General features: G+C 55.2%; 2 protein-coding genes and 1 long non-coding RNA gene across 3 annotated transcripts in view; 1 reads left to right on the top strand and 2 right to left on the bottom strand.

The window, feature by feature from the left end:
• Positions 1–1,170: 1,170 nt before the first annotated feature.
• LOC123358067 (unconventional myosin-Vb-like) lies at positions 1,171–4,251 on the bottom strand (the record flags this gene model as incomplete). The annotated part of the gene is made up of 3 exons (XM_045000843.1): positions 4,085–4,251; positions 3,022–3,103; positions 1,171–1,311 (listed from the first exon to the last, which is right to left on the bottom strand). Coding segments are annotated over exons 1-3 (372 nt in total), but the record flags the coding sequence as incomplete, so codon positions are not given.
• A 68-nt stretch (positions 4,252–4,319) lies between these two features.
• LOC123358066 lies at positions 4,320–6,795 on the bottom strand. The gene is made up of 4 exons (XR_006575637.1): positions 6,762–6,795; positions 5,191–5,298; positions 4,642–4,754; positions 4,320–4,350 (listed from the first exon to the last, which is right to left on the bottom strand). It is a non-coding gene; the product is annotated as an uncharacterized LOC123358066 (long non-coding RNA).
• A 343-nt stretch (positions 6,796–7,138) lies between these two features.
• The window catches only part of LOC123358068, a gene marked incomplete at its 3' end in the record, with an annotated part of 49,391 nt that continues 40,425 nt past the window's right edge, over positions 7,139–16,104 (top strand). Inside the window, exons 1-9 of the mRNA XM_045000844.1 lie at positions 7,139–7,157; positions 8,875–9,030; positions 9,470–9,546; positions 9,932–10,030; positions 10,555–10,732; positions 11,260–11,379; positions 12,348–12,541; positions 13,453–13,614; positions 14,121–14,315. Coding sequence (XP_044856779.1) covers positions 7,139–7,157; positions 8,875–9,030; positions 9,470–9,546; positions 9,932–10,030; positions 10,555–10,732; positions 11,260–11,379; positions 12,348–12,541; positions 13,453–13,614; positions 14,121–14,315 — 1,200 coding nt within the window. The remainder of the gene's footprint in view (positions 7,158–8,874; positions 9,031–9,469; positions 9,547–9,931; positions 10,031–10,554; positions 10,733–11,259; positions 11,380–12,347; positions 12,542–13,452; positions 13,615–14,120; positions 14,316–16,104) is intronic.

Consider the following 16,104-nt stretch of genomic DNA (forward strand, 5'->3'; position numbering starts at 1 on the left):
GGCCAGAGAGCTACCCCCAAAATCATTCCTAGAGCCCACCTCAGAAACCCCATCCATCTTCATTAATCATCTTCATCAGGGATGGAGAATCCACCACAAGCCTTGGTAAGCTGTTCCAATGGTTACTCGGGCTGTCAAAAACGTACGCCATTCCCAGCTTCAATGTGCAGCCATGGGGTCATGCAAGACCTTTCCCTGCTCGAGTGCAGAGCCCGTTATTAAATATTTGTTCCCCACACAGATTCAGACAGCAGTCAAGTCACCCCCTAACTTTCTCTTGGATAAACTAACTCGACTGAGCTCCTTGCGGCTGTCACCATCAGGCAGATTCTCCTGTGATCGCTCTCCTGGCTCTTCTCTGAACCCCCTCCAGTTTAGCAGCTCTTCCCAGCTAGCTGCCTGCCGGGAGTGGGCCCAGCCGGGAGAGGGACATTGCCCGATATGCTGGACGCTCCCTACAGTTTGCAATGCCCTTGTGGAAGGCAGGCAGCCAACTCCTAGACCTCTTAGCCGCCCCCTCTACCCATGTGCTGCCGCCTGTATTTCTTACGCGGCACAAGCCAGCCGAGCTCTGGCCCTGTGCCAGTGGAGCGCTGCCCCAAGACCAGGAGTGCCTCTCGGAGGCACCAGGGGTGGCGCTGACTTAGCTTCTTTGCAGCCGGACGGCTGGCTGGAAGTTGACACTGTTTGTGGATTAGTCAGGGTGCCACGTGCAGAGCTGTGAGGCGCAGGCACTGCATGAACTGCCTTTCCCAGCTTGCCTCATGCTCTCCAGCCGAGGGCCAGCCCAAGGTCTGCCAGGCAGCGCCACGCCCAGTGTGGTGGGCAGTGGGCACCTGCACACAGGATGGGCCTAAGCCCACGGCAGCAGTTTTCTGCCACCATCAGCATTTGAACGGGCAACGTAGCATCAGGGCTCCCCAATGCCGCCCCCCCCCCGGCCAAGCTTCCACACCCCTCACAAGAGGGGAGAGCAAGGCACCAGGATTGGGAAGCTGTCGGCTGTTCCCCGCAGGGTGTTCATCTGAGGACAGCTTGGCTCAGGCCTAGGACCAGAGACTGTCCCGTTATCCAGGCTGCAAGGAGCGCGCTGGACCCTCACGCCCCCCAAAGCCGGCCTCGCCCCCAGCTGTGCTGCTGGCCCCCCGGCGAGGCAGGACGGACGCTCACCTTGCACTCCTCATTCAGCAGGTCCAGAACGCCCAGCTTGGCCTCGATGAGGTTGATGCAAGGCTGGTTGTCGTAGAAGTCGATGAAGGTCCAGGGGATCTCCTCCTTCATGTATTCCTCCTGCTCCAGCTTAAAGACGTGCTACGGGGAGGGGTGGGAACGGGATCAGAGCTCTCGCCCCTCCTGCCCCCGCACAGGGCTGGGGGAGGTTAGCCAGAGTTCGGTCTAGGTTTCAGTGGGCCCTGCACTGCTGCCTGACTGTGCCATGCCAGCGGGCAGCCCTTCCGCCTGGGAAGATGCGCAGTCGGCTCCCCCGCCAACTACAAGGGCACTTCTGGCCATGCTGCACAGGCGGCAAGTGACCACGAGCTGCAGGGAGGGGAGAATCGGGCCCTAGGCCGCCTGCTGTGTTGGCCTGACTGCAGCGGCTCTGCACGGCCCTGCCAGGCCAGGACTGGGATTTGGGGAACTGACATAAGGGCCACTCAGGTGCTGAGTCCGCACAACAGCACTCTGCGGGGGGGCGGGCCCCTGCTCCATTTTCTCTGGACAGAGCCCCCCGCAGAGACCCCTGAATGGAATCCTCTGAACGTCCCTGCCACAGTGGAATCAGGTGCCCGATTCCCATAGGCTCCTTTGCTATTTCCAGCCCTCCAGGCTAACCAGCACGCTAGACACGCGCAGCCCAGAGACCAGCCCAGCAAACACCCCAGCTGCCCAAGCCCCAGTGGTAGTGACATCTGCTGAACCCTGGGCGAACATGGCAATTCACCCCTGCGAATGGGATTTTGTGGGCAGGTGGCAGCCTGTGAAAGGATGTGGAACCTCGGCTCCCATCTGCCCCCCAAACAAGCAGGAGCCTGGTGAGCCGAGGGCCCGTCGGACGAGTTTACATTTTTGCAGCACACTGTTTAGTGGCTTGGCGACTCTCAGCAGCTCTGTATCGTTAGCTGAGCCAGCAGGGGACAGATCCTGTTTCACAGGAAGTTCCCCCGATTTTCAAACTCTCTGTTCAGAAGTGGAATGAAGATTTTAAAAAGTTTTCAACAAAATGAAATTCTAAAAAAGTGGGTTTGATTTTAGCGATGTTCCAATTTTGACTATTAGCGTTTTTTAAATTAAAGTTTTGTATAAACTGAGTTTTATTTCAAGAAAAACGAGCCTGTTCCTAAAACGTCCCGTGGGGACACTGACCAAAACAGTGTCAAAACTGACCCTTTAAGGAAAAAAAAGCATTTTGATGGGGGGGGGAAGGGATAGAAGCATTTTTGTAGGAAATTTGAGACCAAAAAGGTTTCCCAGCCCAGATATTAGGGGTTTGTGGGGAAACATCTCTGGCACCAACGTCAGACTGTTCTCTGGTGAACGCTTTAACAGCTGCCGCTGGACTGGTCCCAGTGACCGGAGCACGGTTACAGACATGGCCTAACTGGCCTCAGCACTAAGGCGCCAGACCGGGAATTCAATATGAGGTGTCAAACTCAGTTGAGTTAGCAAGAAACAATCAGCTGGTAAGAGCCATTCAGGGGGCCTTTCAAGGCTTCCCCAGCCAGCTCCCCAAGGTGTGGAGGGGAGGGGAAGGGTGGGGGTGTTGGCAGTTACTACCACACCCACAGCATGCTGCCTGGAGGGCACCAGGCTTGGGACAAGAGAGGGGAGAACAGACGTTCAGGTACCCAGTGACCTTCCCCGGGTAATTCAGTTAGTTTGTTTTACCGTAGCACCCAGGAGCCCCAGTCATGGACCCGGGCCTTGCTGCGCTAGGTGCTGTACAGAGACAGCCTGCCAGCTCTAGACTCCCCCCAAGGGTACGGGAGCCCAGCAGGCAACAGCTGGGAGGGCAGCACTGACCAGGTTGAAGTGCTGCTGCAGCTTCTCGTTGGCGTAGTTGATGCAGAACTGCTCGAAGCTGTTGACTGTGAACATCTCGAACCTGAAGGGAGACGGGGGTGGGGGTGACTAGGAGGAAGGAGAGGACGACGACAGGGGAGCTGACAAGGCCTCTCCAAGGGTTTGTGCTTTTCAACAAGGAGAATTATCACAGAATACCAGAGTTGGAAGGGACCTCGGGAGGTCACCTAGTCCAACCCCCTGCTCAAAGCAGGACCAAGCCCCAGACAGATTTTTACCCCAGTTCCCTAAATGGCCCCCTCACGGATTGAACTCTCACCCCTGGATTTAGCAGGCCAATGCTCAAACCACTGAGCTCTCCCTCTCCCCGAATTAGTGGGGGAAACAAGTCCAGCTTGGTTCAGTGCTGGAGCTGAGAGGAGGATCCCTGAGTCTAACACTGCTCTCCACCCCATAAGCTTCAGCAACACCGCAAGTTGCCCTGAACTCTCGGGTCTTCCAAAGAAGGGGGGGGGCGCGCACGACAGCCTCTAGGCAGGAGCCCAGCAGGGACGGCCAGGGAGCACTCCCCAAGTGCACCAGCAAGAGCAGGAGATGGGGAGGGGGAAGGACGCGGCTACGGCCCAACGAACACTGACAACCAGGGCCGCTCTCAAGCTCGGCCCAGCCTCATACCCTAGTCATGCCCACACGGGGCTGGAGTTGGATTTCCCAGACAGTCTGCCAGGTAGGCACCTGCGCCCCACGTGGGGAAGGGGAACAGGAGAGCTAGGACCTGCCAGCTCAGAAGACCCCAGAGGAGATTGGCCAGGGAACTGGCCAGGTGTGTGGAGAGTCACCCAGGCAGTCCATGCTCTGAGGCCACATCACCGGGCTAATGCAGGGCACCTGCCGCCTGGCTGGCTCGCTAGTAAAGAGGTTTTGCCGGGAAGGACCCCGTGTGGATTCACTCCCCTGAGCAGGCACAGACCCTCCTTCACACAGGGGTGAGCGGAGGCTGGTCCAGCGTCCCTGGGGGACCTCGAGCAAGGAAGGCTGGACTCCACGCAGGCCCGGTCCTTACCCGTAGATGTCCAGGATGCCGATGGAGGCCTGCTGCCTGCAGGATGCCCGCAGGGCTTTGTTGATCCTGCCCACGATCCACTTGAAGAGCTGCCCATAGATGTGCTTGGCCAGGGCATCGCGGGAGTTCAGGGCCTGCTGCCTGGACATGGGCTTCACGTAGGTCTCGCTGGCTGTGACCAGCTTGCGGTAGCAGAGCCAGCGCGAGACCTAGGACTTCTCCACGCCCAGCAGTGCGCAGAACAGGCCCAGGGCTTTGTCGCCTGGCTGCACGGAGACGGAAACCTCGCATCAGCTGTGTTGCTGTGGGGAAGGGAGCCCTCCCCATGACCCCCAGCCAGTACTGGGAGAGCCTCCGGGGGGGCTCAGCAGAGCCCCCCATTCCAAGCCAACAGCCCAAGGCCCATACACCTGCCCCGCAGCCCCTCCCCTCTAGCTGGGCTGAGGCAAGGGCCACCCTCGTCAGTCATCAGTCCGGCAGTCTGCTGCCCCCAGGGCTGCTGGAGAGGGGACACCCCCAGGGCTGCTGCAGGGCGGAGGGAGCCGGCTCCCCCTTACCTCAACGAAGCAGCTCTCCCCGTGCCGGTCCTTCGCTCGGAGCCGGATGTTGCCCAGGTGCAGGATAGAGGCCAGGAGGCTGAACAGTTCCAGCTGGCTTGACTCATGGACCCCTGCAGAGCGCACAGCGCACGGTACCGCACCAGGCCAGGCACGGGGCAGCCCCATGGAGAGGGCCACTAGCCGCTCCCCCTCCCGCTGGCCCCAGGAACAGCTTCAGCTCAGACAAGGAGCCAGCAGCCCCCACCCCTGCCAGGAGCCCGTTCTACAGTGACATTGACAAAGCTCCCCCCACCCCCGAGAAGCCCCAGGCGGCTGCCAGCAGGGAACCGGGGGTGGGTGGGGGTCAGAACCATGGGATGGTCATTCCTTAACCATCCACTAGGGGGGTCCTTGCACCTTCCTCAAACATCAGGCTGACTGAGCCGGGCCTGATGGGGTACAGGGACTCCCATGCGCCTCGCAGTGAGCGTGCAAAGCCGGTGGGGATGCAACCCCGACTCCCCACCCCCAGCCGGAGGTACCACCAGACCAGGCAGGGACAGCTACCCAGCAGCGAGAAGGCGTTTCGTGTGCTCTCCAGGTCAGCGGCATCATCCGTCGCCTCAAGGTGCGTGCACTGCCCCTGGTTGGTGTAATGGAAGGATTCAGCCCCACCTGCAGGGTGAGAGATGGACCCTACTGACACCAGCTCCTAGTTAGTTCCCTTCCACTGGGACCAAGCAAGATCAGCAGGACAGCCCCACTGCCTCTGTCTCGCCTCCCACAGCTTCCCTCAGCTACTGGGGTGGCTACGGCCCTGCTCCCAGCCCAGACACAGATCCCCAGCCCTTCCCTGCTGGAACACGGCCAGACACCGACGCAGAAAGCTGTAGGTCAGGGGTCGGCAACCTTTCAGAAGTGCTGGGCCGAGTCTTCATTCATTCACTCGGATTTAAGGTTTCGCATGCCGGTCATACATTTTAATGTTTTTTAGAAGGTCTCTCTGCAAGTCTATATATTATATAACTAAACTAGTGTTGTATTGTAAAATAAACAAGGTTTTCAAAATGTTTAAGAAGCTCCAGGGAAGGGGCCGGCGGCTTGCTGCACTCGGCCGGGCGCTCCGGCCCAGGAGCACGGACCCTGCAGCTTGCCGCACCAGGCAGTATTTTTAATGGCATGCTGGAGTCCCATCAGGCAGCAGCGTGCCATTAAAAATCAGCTCGTGTGCCATAGGTTGCCGACCCCTGCTGTATGAAGCAGCCACATTCTTGGTGCCAGGCAAGAACCGAGAGCCCCTTGGACACAAAAGCTGAGCCCTAGTGCCGGTCCGGGGAGGGTTTTAAGAATTCGAGATTTGGACACACACACACACACACGAGTTCACACTTCTTTGCAAAAAGATAAAAATGTGTCATCCCGCCCATCCCCCCAAATATCAGTGTGGTGGGTTGATTTCAAAATAAAATTGTCTGGTGGGCTAAAGGGGAGCCAGGCTCCAGGGGTTCCCACAGCTCCGGAGCCAGCTCCCCGGGAGCCCCCAGACTGCAGCAGTCTGTCTAATGGGCTGTCCCCGAACTGGAGACCCTGGAAGTCCTGCGGTCCCCGGCAGCCTACCAGGCAGCCTGCCAAGAAGCCAGGATGACGAGTTGTCAGGAAGCCAGACTGGAAACCAGGCAGGACTGAAACCTGAGGAACTTTGTCCCAATCAAACCCCCTCTGCAGAAAGCTTTGATTTCAAAGAACAGGCAAATTCTCCATGGAATAATTGCTGGAGGAGCTTTGCTTGTCCCTGTGAACCCAAGCCACGTGCTGTGTTTCTTCCCCATACACTGCCAGAAGCATTTACCTTTTCAGTGCCTGCCATGAATACTGTCCAACCAGCCCCTGGTTCTCATGCTGCGCAACAGGTCAACACCAAGGGGACAGGTCCTTTAGCCCCAGAGCCACCCTGGTCACCTCACCCCCACCCCCCAGGTCCACAGCCCTTGTTTGAGATGTCCTGTATAGAGCCCACGCCAGCCTGGCAGCTTCCCAACTCTGCACCACCCAGAGCTGCTGCTGCAGGGACAGTGCCCGGCTCTTGCTGGAACGCTGGCTGCCTGGGGAGGCCCTGCTTCTCTGCCCGTGGGGCTTACCGAGGCCCAAGCCTTGGAACTCCGGCAGCGCGGCCCTTCTCAGTCCAATATGGGCCCTTCTCAGTCCAATATGGGCCCTTCTCAGTCCAATATGCAATGAGATCTTGAGAAGTCATGTCCCACTCGCCTGGATTGCTGGAGAAGGGTATTTTTGTATTACTGTCACTGGGAAAGTCTTCGAAGTGGGGTGAGACTGCAGCTAGAGAAGGCACAAGAGGTGCAGCAGGTTCACTTAGACTGGTATTCCCCTGGACTTCCTCACCACCAGACTGGAGGAAAAAAACGTTAGGAGAGAAGGAGTTCCTTTCAGCACTGCATTTTGTCTTTGCCATCTTTCTTTGGCCTCCTTCAATGTCTGCCAGCCTCCTTTCTTCGACATGGTTTCTATTGTCCAGTGTAGGCCGGCTGTGTACAAAGTTCAGTATTGCTTGGGCCCACAAACACTTATTTAGCCCACAAAGACAAAATCACAATCACCATAAATTGAGTCCACAGTCTTGATTAATTTGTACATAACAATATCGAATGAGACAAAAAAATTCCGATGGCCCCACTGCTGTCTCTCAGCTGTTACTTCAGTATGGAATGGAGGGCCTACAACAGGGCTAAAAATTAGGCTATATGTTAATCTGGCTTCTGAACGTAGCGCTGTCTACACGGGGGTTAGGTTGGTATAACTACATCACTCAGAGGTGTGGATTTTTCACACCCCTGAGCAATGTATTTTACCAATATAGGTCTGTATTGTAGAGCCGGCCTGAGACCATGATTTTAGTGACTAGCAGAGTTATGAATTTCAGTTGCCATGCTCATCTTTTGAAGAAGTTTGTTCCTTTGGACAGCACCTTCAAAAGACCAGCGTGAAAACGAAAATGGAGTTTCTGGTGTCATGAGCAATATTTCTATTGTTGTTGTATTGGCAGTGGATTCCATCTGAAGGACTCACAGGAACTCCTGGGGTGTTAACACAGTTGTTCTGTGGATTCAGATATATGAGACTATTGTGATAATATATAATCTGACCTCCTGTATATCACAGGCTAGAGAATTTCACCCAGCCATTCCTACCTTAAGCTCAAAAACCTGGTTGAATTAGAGCATATAGTTTATAAAGATAACAAGGCCTTTATTGGCCTTTACTCTAGGGCAGGGGCGGGCAAACTTTTTGGCTTGAGGGCTGCAGCAGGCTTCCAAAATTGTGTGGAGGGCCGGTTAGTGAAGGCTGTGCCTTCCCAAACAGCCAGGCATGGCCTGGCCCCTGCTCCCTATCCGACCCCCCCTGCTTCTCGCCCCCTGATGGCACCCCAGGATTCCTGTCCCATCCACCCCTCCCTGTCCCCTGACTGCCCCCAGAACCCCCGCCCCTGACTGCCCCCCATCGTGCCATCAAACCTCTCCTCTCATTCCTGACCCCCGCCACCCCAGGACCCCTGCCCCATCCAACCAGCCCTTCTCCCTGTCCCCTGACCACCCCCAGAACCCCTGCCCCTGACTGCCCCCTGCTGCCCCATCTAACTCCCCCTTTCCTTCCTGACTGCCCTCCTGGAGCCCCTGCCCCTGACTGCCCCCTGCTGCCCCATTCAACCCCCCACTCCTTCCTGACTGCCCTGATACCTATCCACACCCCCGCCCTCCTGACCACCACCCTGAACTCCTCTGCCCTCTAGTCGTCTACCCTCTATCCAACCCTGCCCCCTTACTGCGCTGCCTGGAGCATGAGGTCAGGCCGAGGCCCTGCAGCTGTGCTGCCCCAGGAGCTCGCAGCCCCGCCTCCCAGAGCATTGCGCTGGCGGCGGGGCGAGCTGAGGCTGCGGGGGAGGGGAAACAGCAGGGGAGGGGCCGGGAGCTAGCCTCCTGGGCCGGGAGCTCAGGGGCCGGGTAGGAGGGTCCCGCCTGCCGGAACTGGCCCGCGGGCCATAGTTTGCCCACTTGTGCTCTAAGGTCTCTCCAGGGCAGAGTCAAGGGACTATCAAAGAGTGTAACTGTAATCACTGTAGCATAGCAAACATAACATGGTATATCCATGCTTCCCCATGGCAACTGCACAATGATAGATTCCATGTTTTCTGGTATAGACGTTAATGAATAATTGTTTCCATATTCTTCTGTTTAGATGTTAATGAATGTTCTCAGGACCCACCAGTCTGTGGCCCTCACAACCAATGCAACAACACCCGAGGGAGTTTCACCTGCCAATGTTCTCCAGGTTATTCTTCCCCCAGTGGGACCTCTTGGAAACCTGGTGACTCCCACACCTTGGACTGCACAGGTACCAGTCACTACAAGCCGCCTTGGGAAACCCAGGGAATATAATCAGCTCCTGATGGCCCCAGAGGCTAACAGCGGTCTGTGAGCCCTCTAGTAGCACGTGCTGTGGTCTGTGGTTCAGAAACTGCCCACAAACCAGTGTGGGTGTAGCTAGGCCCTTGCATGTTTGTGTATGTTTGTAGGCAGTAGCATACGGGAGCCAACGGCCCCCTGCAATTTTTTCATATTGTTGTTATGGGGAAAGTTGCATCTGGAGTGGTGCCACCTTCTTGGGTCCCATAAACCAGTCCCTTTAGCTTTAGCATCAGCTCTGCTGTCGACTGGACTTTGCGGGGTTTCATTTCTGTGCCCGGAAGTGTAATGATGCTTTGATCCCATCACAAAGAGATTTGATCCTTATAAGAGAGGCCCCAATATTGGCTTCCTCCTTCTTTCCCTAGAAAATCTCATCAGCTGCCAGCCCAGGATTCTGCAACGAGACGATTTCAAAAGTCTGTGCGGCAACAGCACCCAGCACGTATGTGTCGAATGATTCCAAATTGGGTCATCTTCGTGTGCAGGGCAAGAGGGGAAAAGGGAGAGAATGGATGTAAGGGTTGTGTGTGTAGAGTTTGTGTAGTTCACTCAGACAGTGTGTGTGCTGCTTCTGGGTTGGGTAGTATGGATGGACAGAGATGGAGTGGGATGATGGATGGACTAGAGCTGGTACCTAGAGAAGGCTGGAGGTGGAGAACATGGGTGGATGGAGAAATAGCCAGAGCTAGACAGAGAAGATGGATAGAAAGTTACAGTGGGTTAAAAGGAACAGAGAGGCGGAGGGACATGGACACCCATCTTCCACCCTCCAGTAGGTAGGTAGGAATGTTCCAGCATTAACTCCTTTTTCCATGATTCCCCTACAGGGAAACCAACAAAACAACAGATTTTGCACCTTCCTGAATGAGACCTCAAAGACCCTGGAATCTGCATGCGGCAATGGAAATCAGTCAATATCGCTGAAGGTCAGACGCTGTGCCCCTGTATTTGCCAGTCCCTTCCCTCCAAGGCAAAGTCCCTCCTCCTCGTCCCCAGCTGCTGCAACTGGTCTCCAGATACTTCCTTCCAAAGATAAACCTGGGGGGGAGTCTTTAAAAGCAGCTGAAAACAAGGTTTAGTTGCTTCTACTCTAGAAGAGTAGACTGGAGCCAACAGCGAGTGGAATTTCAGCTGCCAGTCAAGAGTGGGTGATGAATGTCTTGGGGAAAAGGGAACGAGTCAGTATCTTGATGGGAGCTGGTACCTGGGTGCCATGGGAGTCATGTGGAGCAGAGGGCCAGACTATAAGAAGCATGTGGAGGGGGAGGGGACCCTAAAAGCCTCCCTAACATCACTCAACCATGTAAGCAGTTGTAGCTGCCTTGGGATGTTCCGTGATGGTAAATGGGGAGAATATGTGGTGGATCCATGGGACCATCCCTTTGTTAACCAGTGGGCCACTGTTTGACAGCCCCTGCTTTACCCAGGGTGTCTTCTGTTTAAACCTCAGGAAGTCTCCACCTCTATCGATTTGCTTTTCTATGCCACTGCCCAGCAGTCTAATGGGAGCAAGGAGGAGGTCGCATTGGTAGCCACTATCTTTCTGCAGAGCGTAGAATCAGCAGCTTTGGCAACTGCTCGGAAAAGCCCCGGGAACAAGACACAGACTATCACGGGAGAGACAATGAGTAAGAAAAAGGAAAAACGTTCACACAGCTCTGAGTGCCACCCGCAGTGCTCTCTGCGATGAAGGGTGGCGTCGGGGCTAGGGTGCTGGGCTAAAGCATAAGAGAGCTGGGTGCCGTTCCCGCCTCTGACACCGGTTCTTTGATGGACCTTGGCAAATCACTTGGTGCTTATGTTTCCCTGTCTGTAAAATGGGGATACGAATCCTTCCTGCTGTTTGGGGCAGGAGCAGTCTCTTGCTCCATTTGCTTATGGTGCCCAGCACAACGGGGCTCTGATCTCAGCAAGTAGCAGGTTTGTGGTAGTGCCTATGAGCCGCAGTCATGATGGAGCAGGGCCCCATTGTGCTAGGTGCAAGGCACAAAGGACATAGAGACAATCCGGGCTCCTGATTCTTCTCTCGGCTCTGCTGGTTTTACCGCAGCATTGCTCCCTTCTACCACGGGAGTGGGAGGAGAATCAGGCTCTGTGTTAAATGGAGGGTAGTTTTCAAAGCAGCGCAGTGAAGAACTTGTCCTTCCGCCCCCAGCCATCGTGGCCCAGCGGGTTACGGATAACTGCAGTCGGGCAGGGAAGATGATCGAACTGAACGCTGAAAACGAGTTGATGAGCATTGACTGCATGACAGTGGTTGGCGCCAGGGAACAAGGTACCATCCGGGAGTTCTCTGGACAGGCAATGGAAGGAATCCAACCACTCCAACCCATTCCACAGCTCCAGCTGTGAGGCCAGATCTTCCAGGGTGGCAGAGGGACCTTAAAGCAGCCCTGACAGACTCCCCAGGGGGTCTTGGGTTGCTTTACACCAGCCCTCTGTGCAGTTCGTAATTTGTAATGAAAGTGGGGCTGGGACTCAAGCAATTAGGTGCCAGGACTCAAGCAACATTTTTACTTTCATAACTGACGCAGGAAATCCAGAGGTGCCGGGGCTCTGAACTGCCAGGCCCGGAGGTGCCGGGGCTCTGAACTGCCCGGCCCGGAGGTGCCGGGGCTCTGAACTGCCAGGCCTGGAGGTGCCGGGGCTCTGAACTGCCAAGCCCGGAGGTGCCGGGGCTCTGAACTGCCAGGCCCGGAGGTGCCGGGGCTCTGAACTGCCCGGCCCGGAGGTGCCGGGGCTCTGAACTGCCAGGCCCGGAGGTGCCGGGGCTCTGAACTGCCAGGCCCGGAGGTGCCGGGGCTCTGAACTGCCAAGCCTAGAGGCTCTGGGTCTCAACCCTGGCACAAATTAAGCAGTGCCCTTGTGTCTTCCCTGGTGCAGAGGGCATGTCAGGGTTGCAGGGTTCAGACAGACCAGGATGGGGATGGATTTTCCAGCACTAGCGGCAGCGGAGCTGGAGTGCAACATGCTCTGCTGAGTCCTGGCTGGCTGATGGGCCCCTAGGAGGAAGTGTTATTCGTTGGCCAGTGCAGGAGTAAGGAGTCCTGGGGTCTAGTCTCAATTTTGCCACTAACACTCTGTGCAAACCTGGGGAAGCTGTTCCATCACTCTGTACTTGTGTCCTTCTCATCACTGGTTCGGCTGCGCCCACCAGCCCAGAGCTCTTCCAGCTCATTGCGGGGTGACACAGACAGGACACAGGCTGAATTGGTATCACCTCTTGCATCTTTGCTCCTGCAGGCTCCGGAGTCATTGCCTTCATATCGTATGCCACTCTCGAGTCCATCCTGAACAATAACTTTATCGACCAGCAAAACCTGAGAGAGGATGTCAAACTGGGTAGCACTATGCTGAATTCGAAGGTAGTGAGTGGGACCATTGGGAAACCCGGACCCCTCTCCAAACCTTTCAACTTCACCCTGGAGCATAAACAGGTGATTGGCAAACATGTCCCTGCTTGAAATGGAAAAGGGGCCCCTCTTGGCTAAGAGCTTTTCCCCACTGTTTTCTCTCTGAGCTTTTGTTGTTAACACTGCCGTCCTCTTCCAGTTGGCCTCACTAACGAGGGTCATCTTCAACTCCTTCTGCCTCCCTTTCTACCCGCAAGATGAGGCCAAATCTTGATGCTGCATCTTCCCCAAAAATCTGGCTTTTCCTCTCTGCCCTCGCCATGGTTCTGGTCACCTTCCACCTATCTACTGCAGCCTCCTCTCTGGGCCCTCCAGTACCCATAATGCCCCCTACAGTCCTACTAAAATGATCTTCCTTGCCCATCAGTACAACAGATGCCCTACAATTTGAAGCTTTCCACTGGCTCTTTCTTCTCCACCACATTAAGTTTAAATGAGGAAGCAATTCAACTTAAAATTGAAAATGGGTGAATGCTAAGGGTCCAGCAATATCCACCCTAAAGCCTTCAAAAAGCATGGAAATTCCCAGGTGAACTTCTAAACCGCAATATTTTGTACCAGTGGAGCGTCAGCTTGGATGCCTGACTCTGTTCGCATTTACCCCAATCCAGATCAATGGGCTTATATTGGTGTGAAACCGATATCCGTTATTATAGTGGCACGTAGATGCACATTGAGAGCAGAGTCCAATTATACCAGGGACTGCACAAACACATGGGCCCCATCCCAAAGAAGAGAGACAAAGGGTAGGAGGGTAAACAGAGGCACAAAGACTACTCAAGAAATTTCACATCAGGTCAACGACAGAGCTAGGAATACAATTCCAGTGCTCTGTCTGTCAAGCTCTGGCTCCTCTTTGGTTTAGTTTGGGCTAAACTAGCCCTTGGCTCCTTAAAGGACAATGCTGATGCTGGTGCTGCAATTTCTGTTTCCAGAAAAAGGAAATGGAAGACAAGATTATCTGTGTTTTCTGGAATCTCACTGGTCCCTGGTTTACTGAAGGCTGCAGACTTCTCCGTGAAAACAGCACTCACACCACCTGCACCTGTAATCACCTGTCCAGCTTTGCCATCCTGATGGCTTCACATGCTATCAAGGTATTTCAACCATCCGCTTAAGCTCATGGTCCACGTGTAAGAAGCTGGGGTTGCATTCGCACAGACGCTGTGGCTGTTTGCAAGAACAAACCTGAGCTCTTCGACCACACAAAATGCAGGCGTCCACCACTTACGCGAAAGGAGTAATGCCTCTGGCTGTAGGCACAATGGCTGGAGCCAGCCAATAGGAAAGTCATGATCAGGTGCACTTGGTCAGCATGTTAGATGTCAGATAGGTGGCATGGGGCATGAGTCAGCCGGGTATTGGTTCCAATTAGTTTACAGTCATGAGATTCAGAGATCATCTGGGAGCTGCAAAATCAACACATGTGTTGCTCCTCTGAGTTACCTAGTGAAAGGGGCAGGGAGCAGATGGGTCCTCCATGTTCTCCAACATTGGAGCAAGAGATCTGATTGCCCTGGGAAATTATCCGGTTACTTCAAAGCTCCTTTTTCTCCAGCGTGATTTCCAAACTTTACACTTTCTTTAATTTTTCCTTTTATAGGAGAGTTATCCACTGACCATCATCACCTATGTGGGACTGACCCTCTCCCTTCTCTGCCTCTTCCTTGCCATCCTCACCTTCCTCCTGTGCCGCTCCATCCGCAACATCAGCACCTCCCTTCACCTGCAGCTCTGCCTCTGCCTCTTCCTGGCCGACCTGCTCTTCCTCACCACAGTGAACAGTGTCACCAATGAGGTAAAGAAATCATGCAAAATTCATGCCCCTTTTATGTATCCTGTCTATTTCGATCATAAACTCTCCAGGGCAGGGACTGTCTTCTAAGGTAGGTCTCCATGCAGCTGGGGCGGGGGTGCCTCCCAGAGTGCTCAGACACATGCTAGCTTTGATTGAGCTAACACACTCAAAATAACAATGCGGCCTCAGCAGCTTGGGCCAGCTGCCTGAGTAAGTACCCAGAGGTTCGGTCATGATTGTACGTGGGCGGCTAGCCTGGACTGCTTCCTGGGGACTCATGCTCCCAGCTGCAGTGTAGACACACTCTTACTGTGTATTTGTACAGCGCTGAGCACGACGGGTCCTTGAACTTGTTTGGGGCCCCTAAGTGCTCCTGTAATGAAATAACAAGGGGAATGGGGCACATACGGAGCCCTTGGTATGGGGGGGAGAGGAAGCAAGGGGGGGGCCACACAGAGATGCTACCAAGGGATGATGAATGCAGGACAATGGTATGTTCCCGCCAACCCCCACCCAGGGGTGAGCTGGAGCCCGTTCGCACCCGTTCGCGCGAACCCGTTGTTAAATTTAGAAGCGGTTTTAGAACCGCTTGTTAACTAGCTTCCCTGCGAGGGAAGCTTTGATGGGCTCTGCCTGGGAAGCCTGTAATTCCTCCTCCCGGCCGCCGGGGGGCGCTGCGTGGCGCTGCGAGAGCCATGTGAGCTGCCTCCTGGACCTGTTGCTGCTCCTGCTCTTTGGAGCTCTGGCCCTGGGGCTCCGGCTGCTGCTGCCTGGTGAGTCCCCGGCTGCCTCCTGCTGCTCCCAGCCCCCCCCCACCCGTGTGAGTGTCTGCGCCCCTCCCCCGCCTTCCCTGCCCCCAGCCCCACCCCCTGCCCCACCCCCTGCCCCCAGCCAGCCTCTGCCTGCAGCCACCCTCTGCCTGCAGCCAGCCCTTGCCACAGCCACCCGCAGCCCGCCCGTCTGCATCACCTGCCCACAGCCAGCCCGTGTCACTCCCTGCCTCCAGCTAGCCCTGCCCCACGCCCCTATCTGCAGCCAGCCCCACATCCACTGGTGCCCTGCAGTTCCCAGGGCAGTAACCCTGCACACCTGCTTTAATGGGGGGGGGGCAGGGAGCAGCTGGGACCCACACATGTGCACACCCTAGAGTGACCAGACAGCAAGTGTGAAAAATCGGGACGGGGGTGAGGGGTAATAGGAGCCTATATAAGAAAAAGACCCAAAAATTGAGACTGTCCCTGATCACCACCCACACATGTGAAACGGAGCTCATTTCTAGTTCAGCCCCATCTTTTTAAAAAAGAACTTTAGGTAGGGTTAAAATACATCTGTATTTTCCTGGACATGTCAGGCTTTTCGGTTCTTAATCACCTCCTGGGAAAATATGGACGTATGGTAACCCTATTGGTACAAAAAATACATGCTGTCGCACATCCCTTAAATCAGAACTTTTTATAGGGAACCCGTTGTTAAATCAGAACTTTTTATAGGGAACCCGTTGTTAAGATTTTGGCAGCTCATCACTGCCCCCACCCCACCACTGTCATCTCTCCTGGCATGAGTCCAGGCATGTGGGGATTTGCAGGGAGTCCTTGAGGAAGAGGAGAATGGGAGAATGGCACAGAGAGCTTGTGGAGGGAGGGGTGGAGGATGCATTCAGACTGCAAGCTACAACCTGTGTGATGCACTAATAATCAAGGTGGATTGCTTTTGCCATTGGGCCCCTTCACATGCCTGGTATCACAATGCCCAGAATAAATTCAGTGGTCCGGATTCTGAACTTTCTTAC

Source organism: Mauremys mutica, unplaced genomic scaffold, assembly GCF_020497125.1.
Source record: "Mauremys mutica isolate MM-2020 ecotype Southern unplaced genomic scaffold, ASM2049712v1 001367F_np12_obj, whole genome shotgun sequence".
NCBI classification, from domain to species: domain Eukaryota; kingdom Metazoa; phylum Chordata; order Testudines; family Geoemydidae; genus Mauremys; species Mauremys mutica.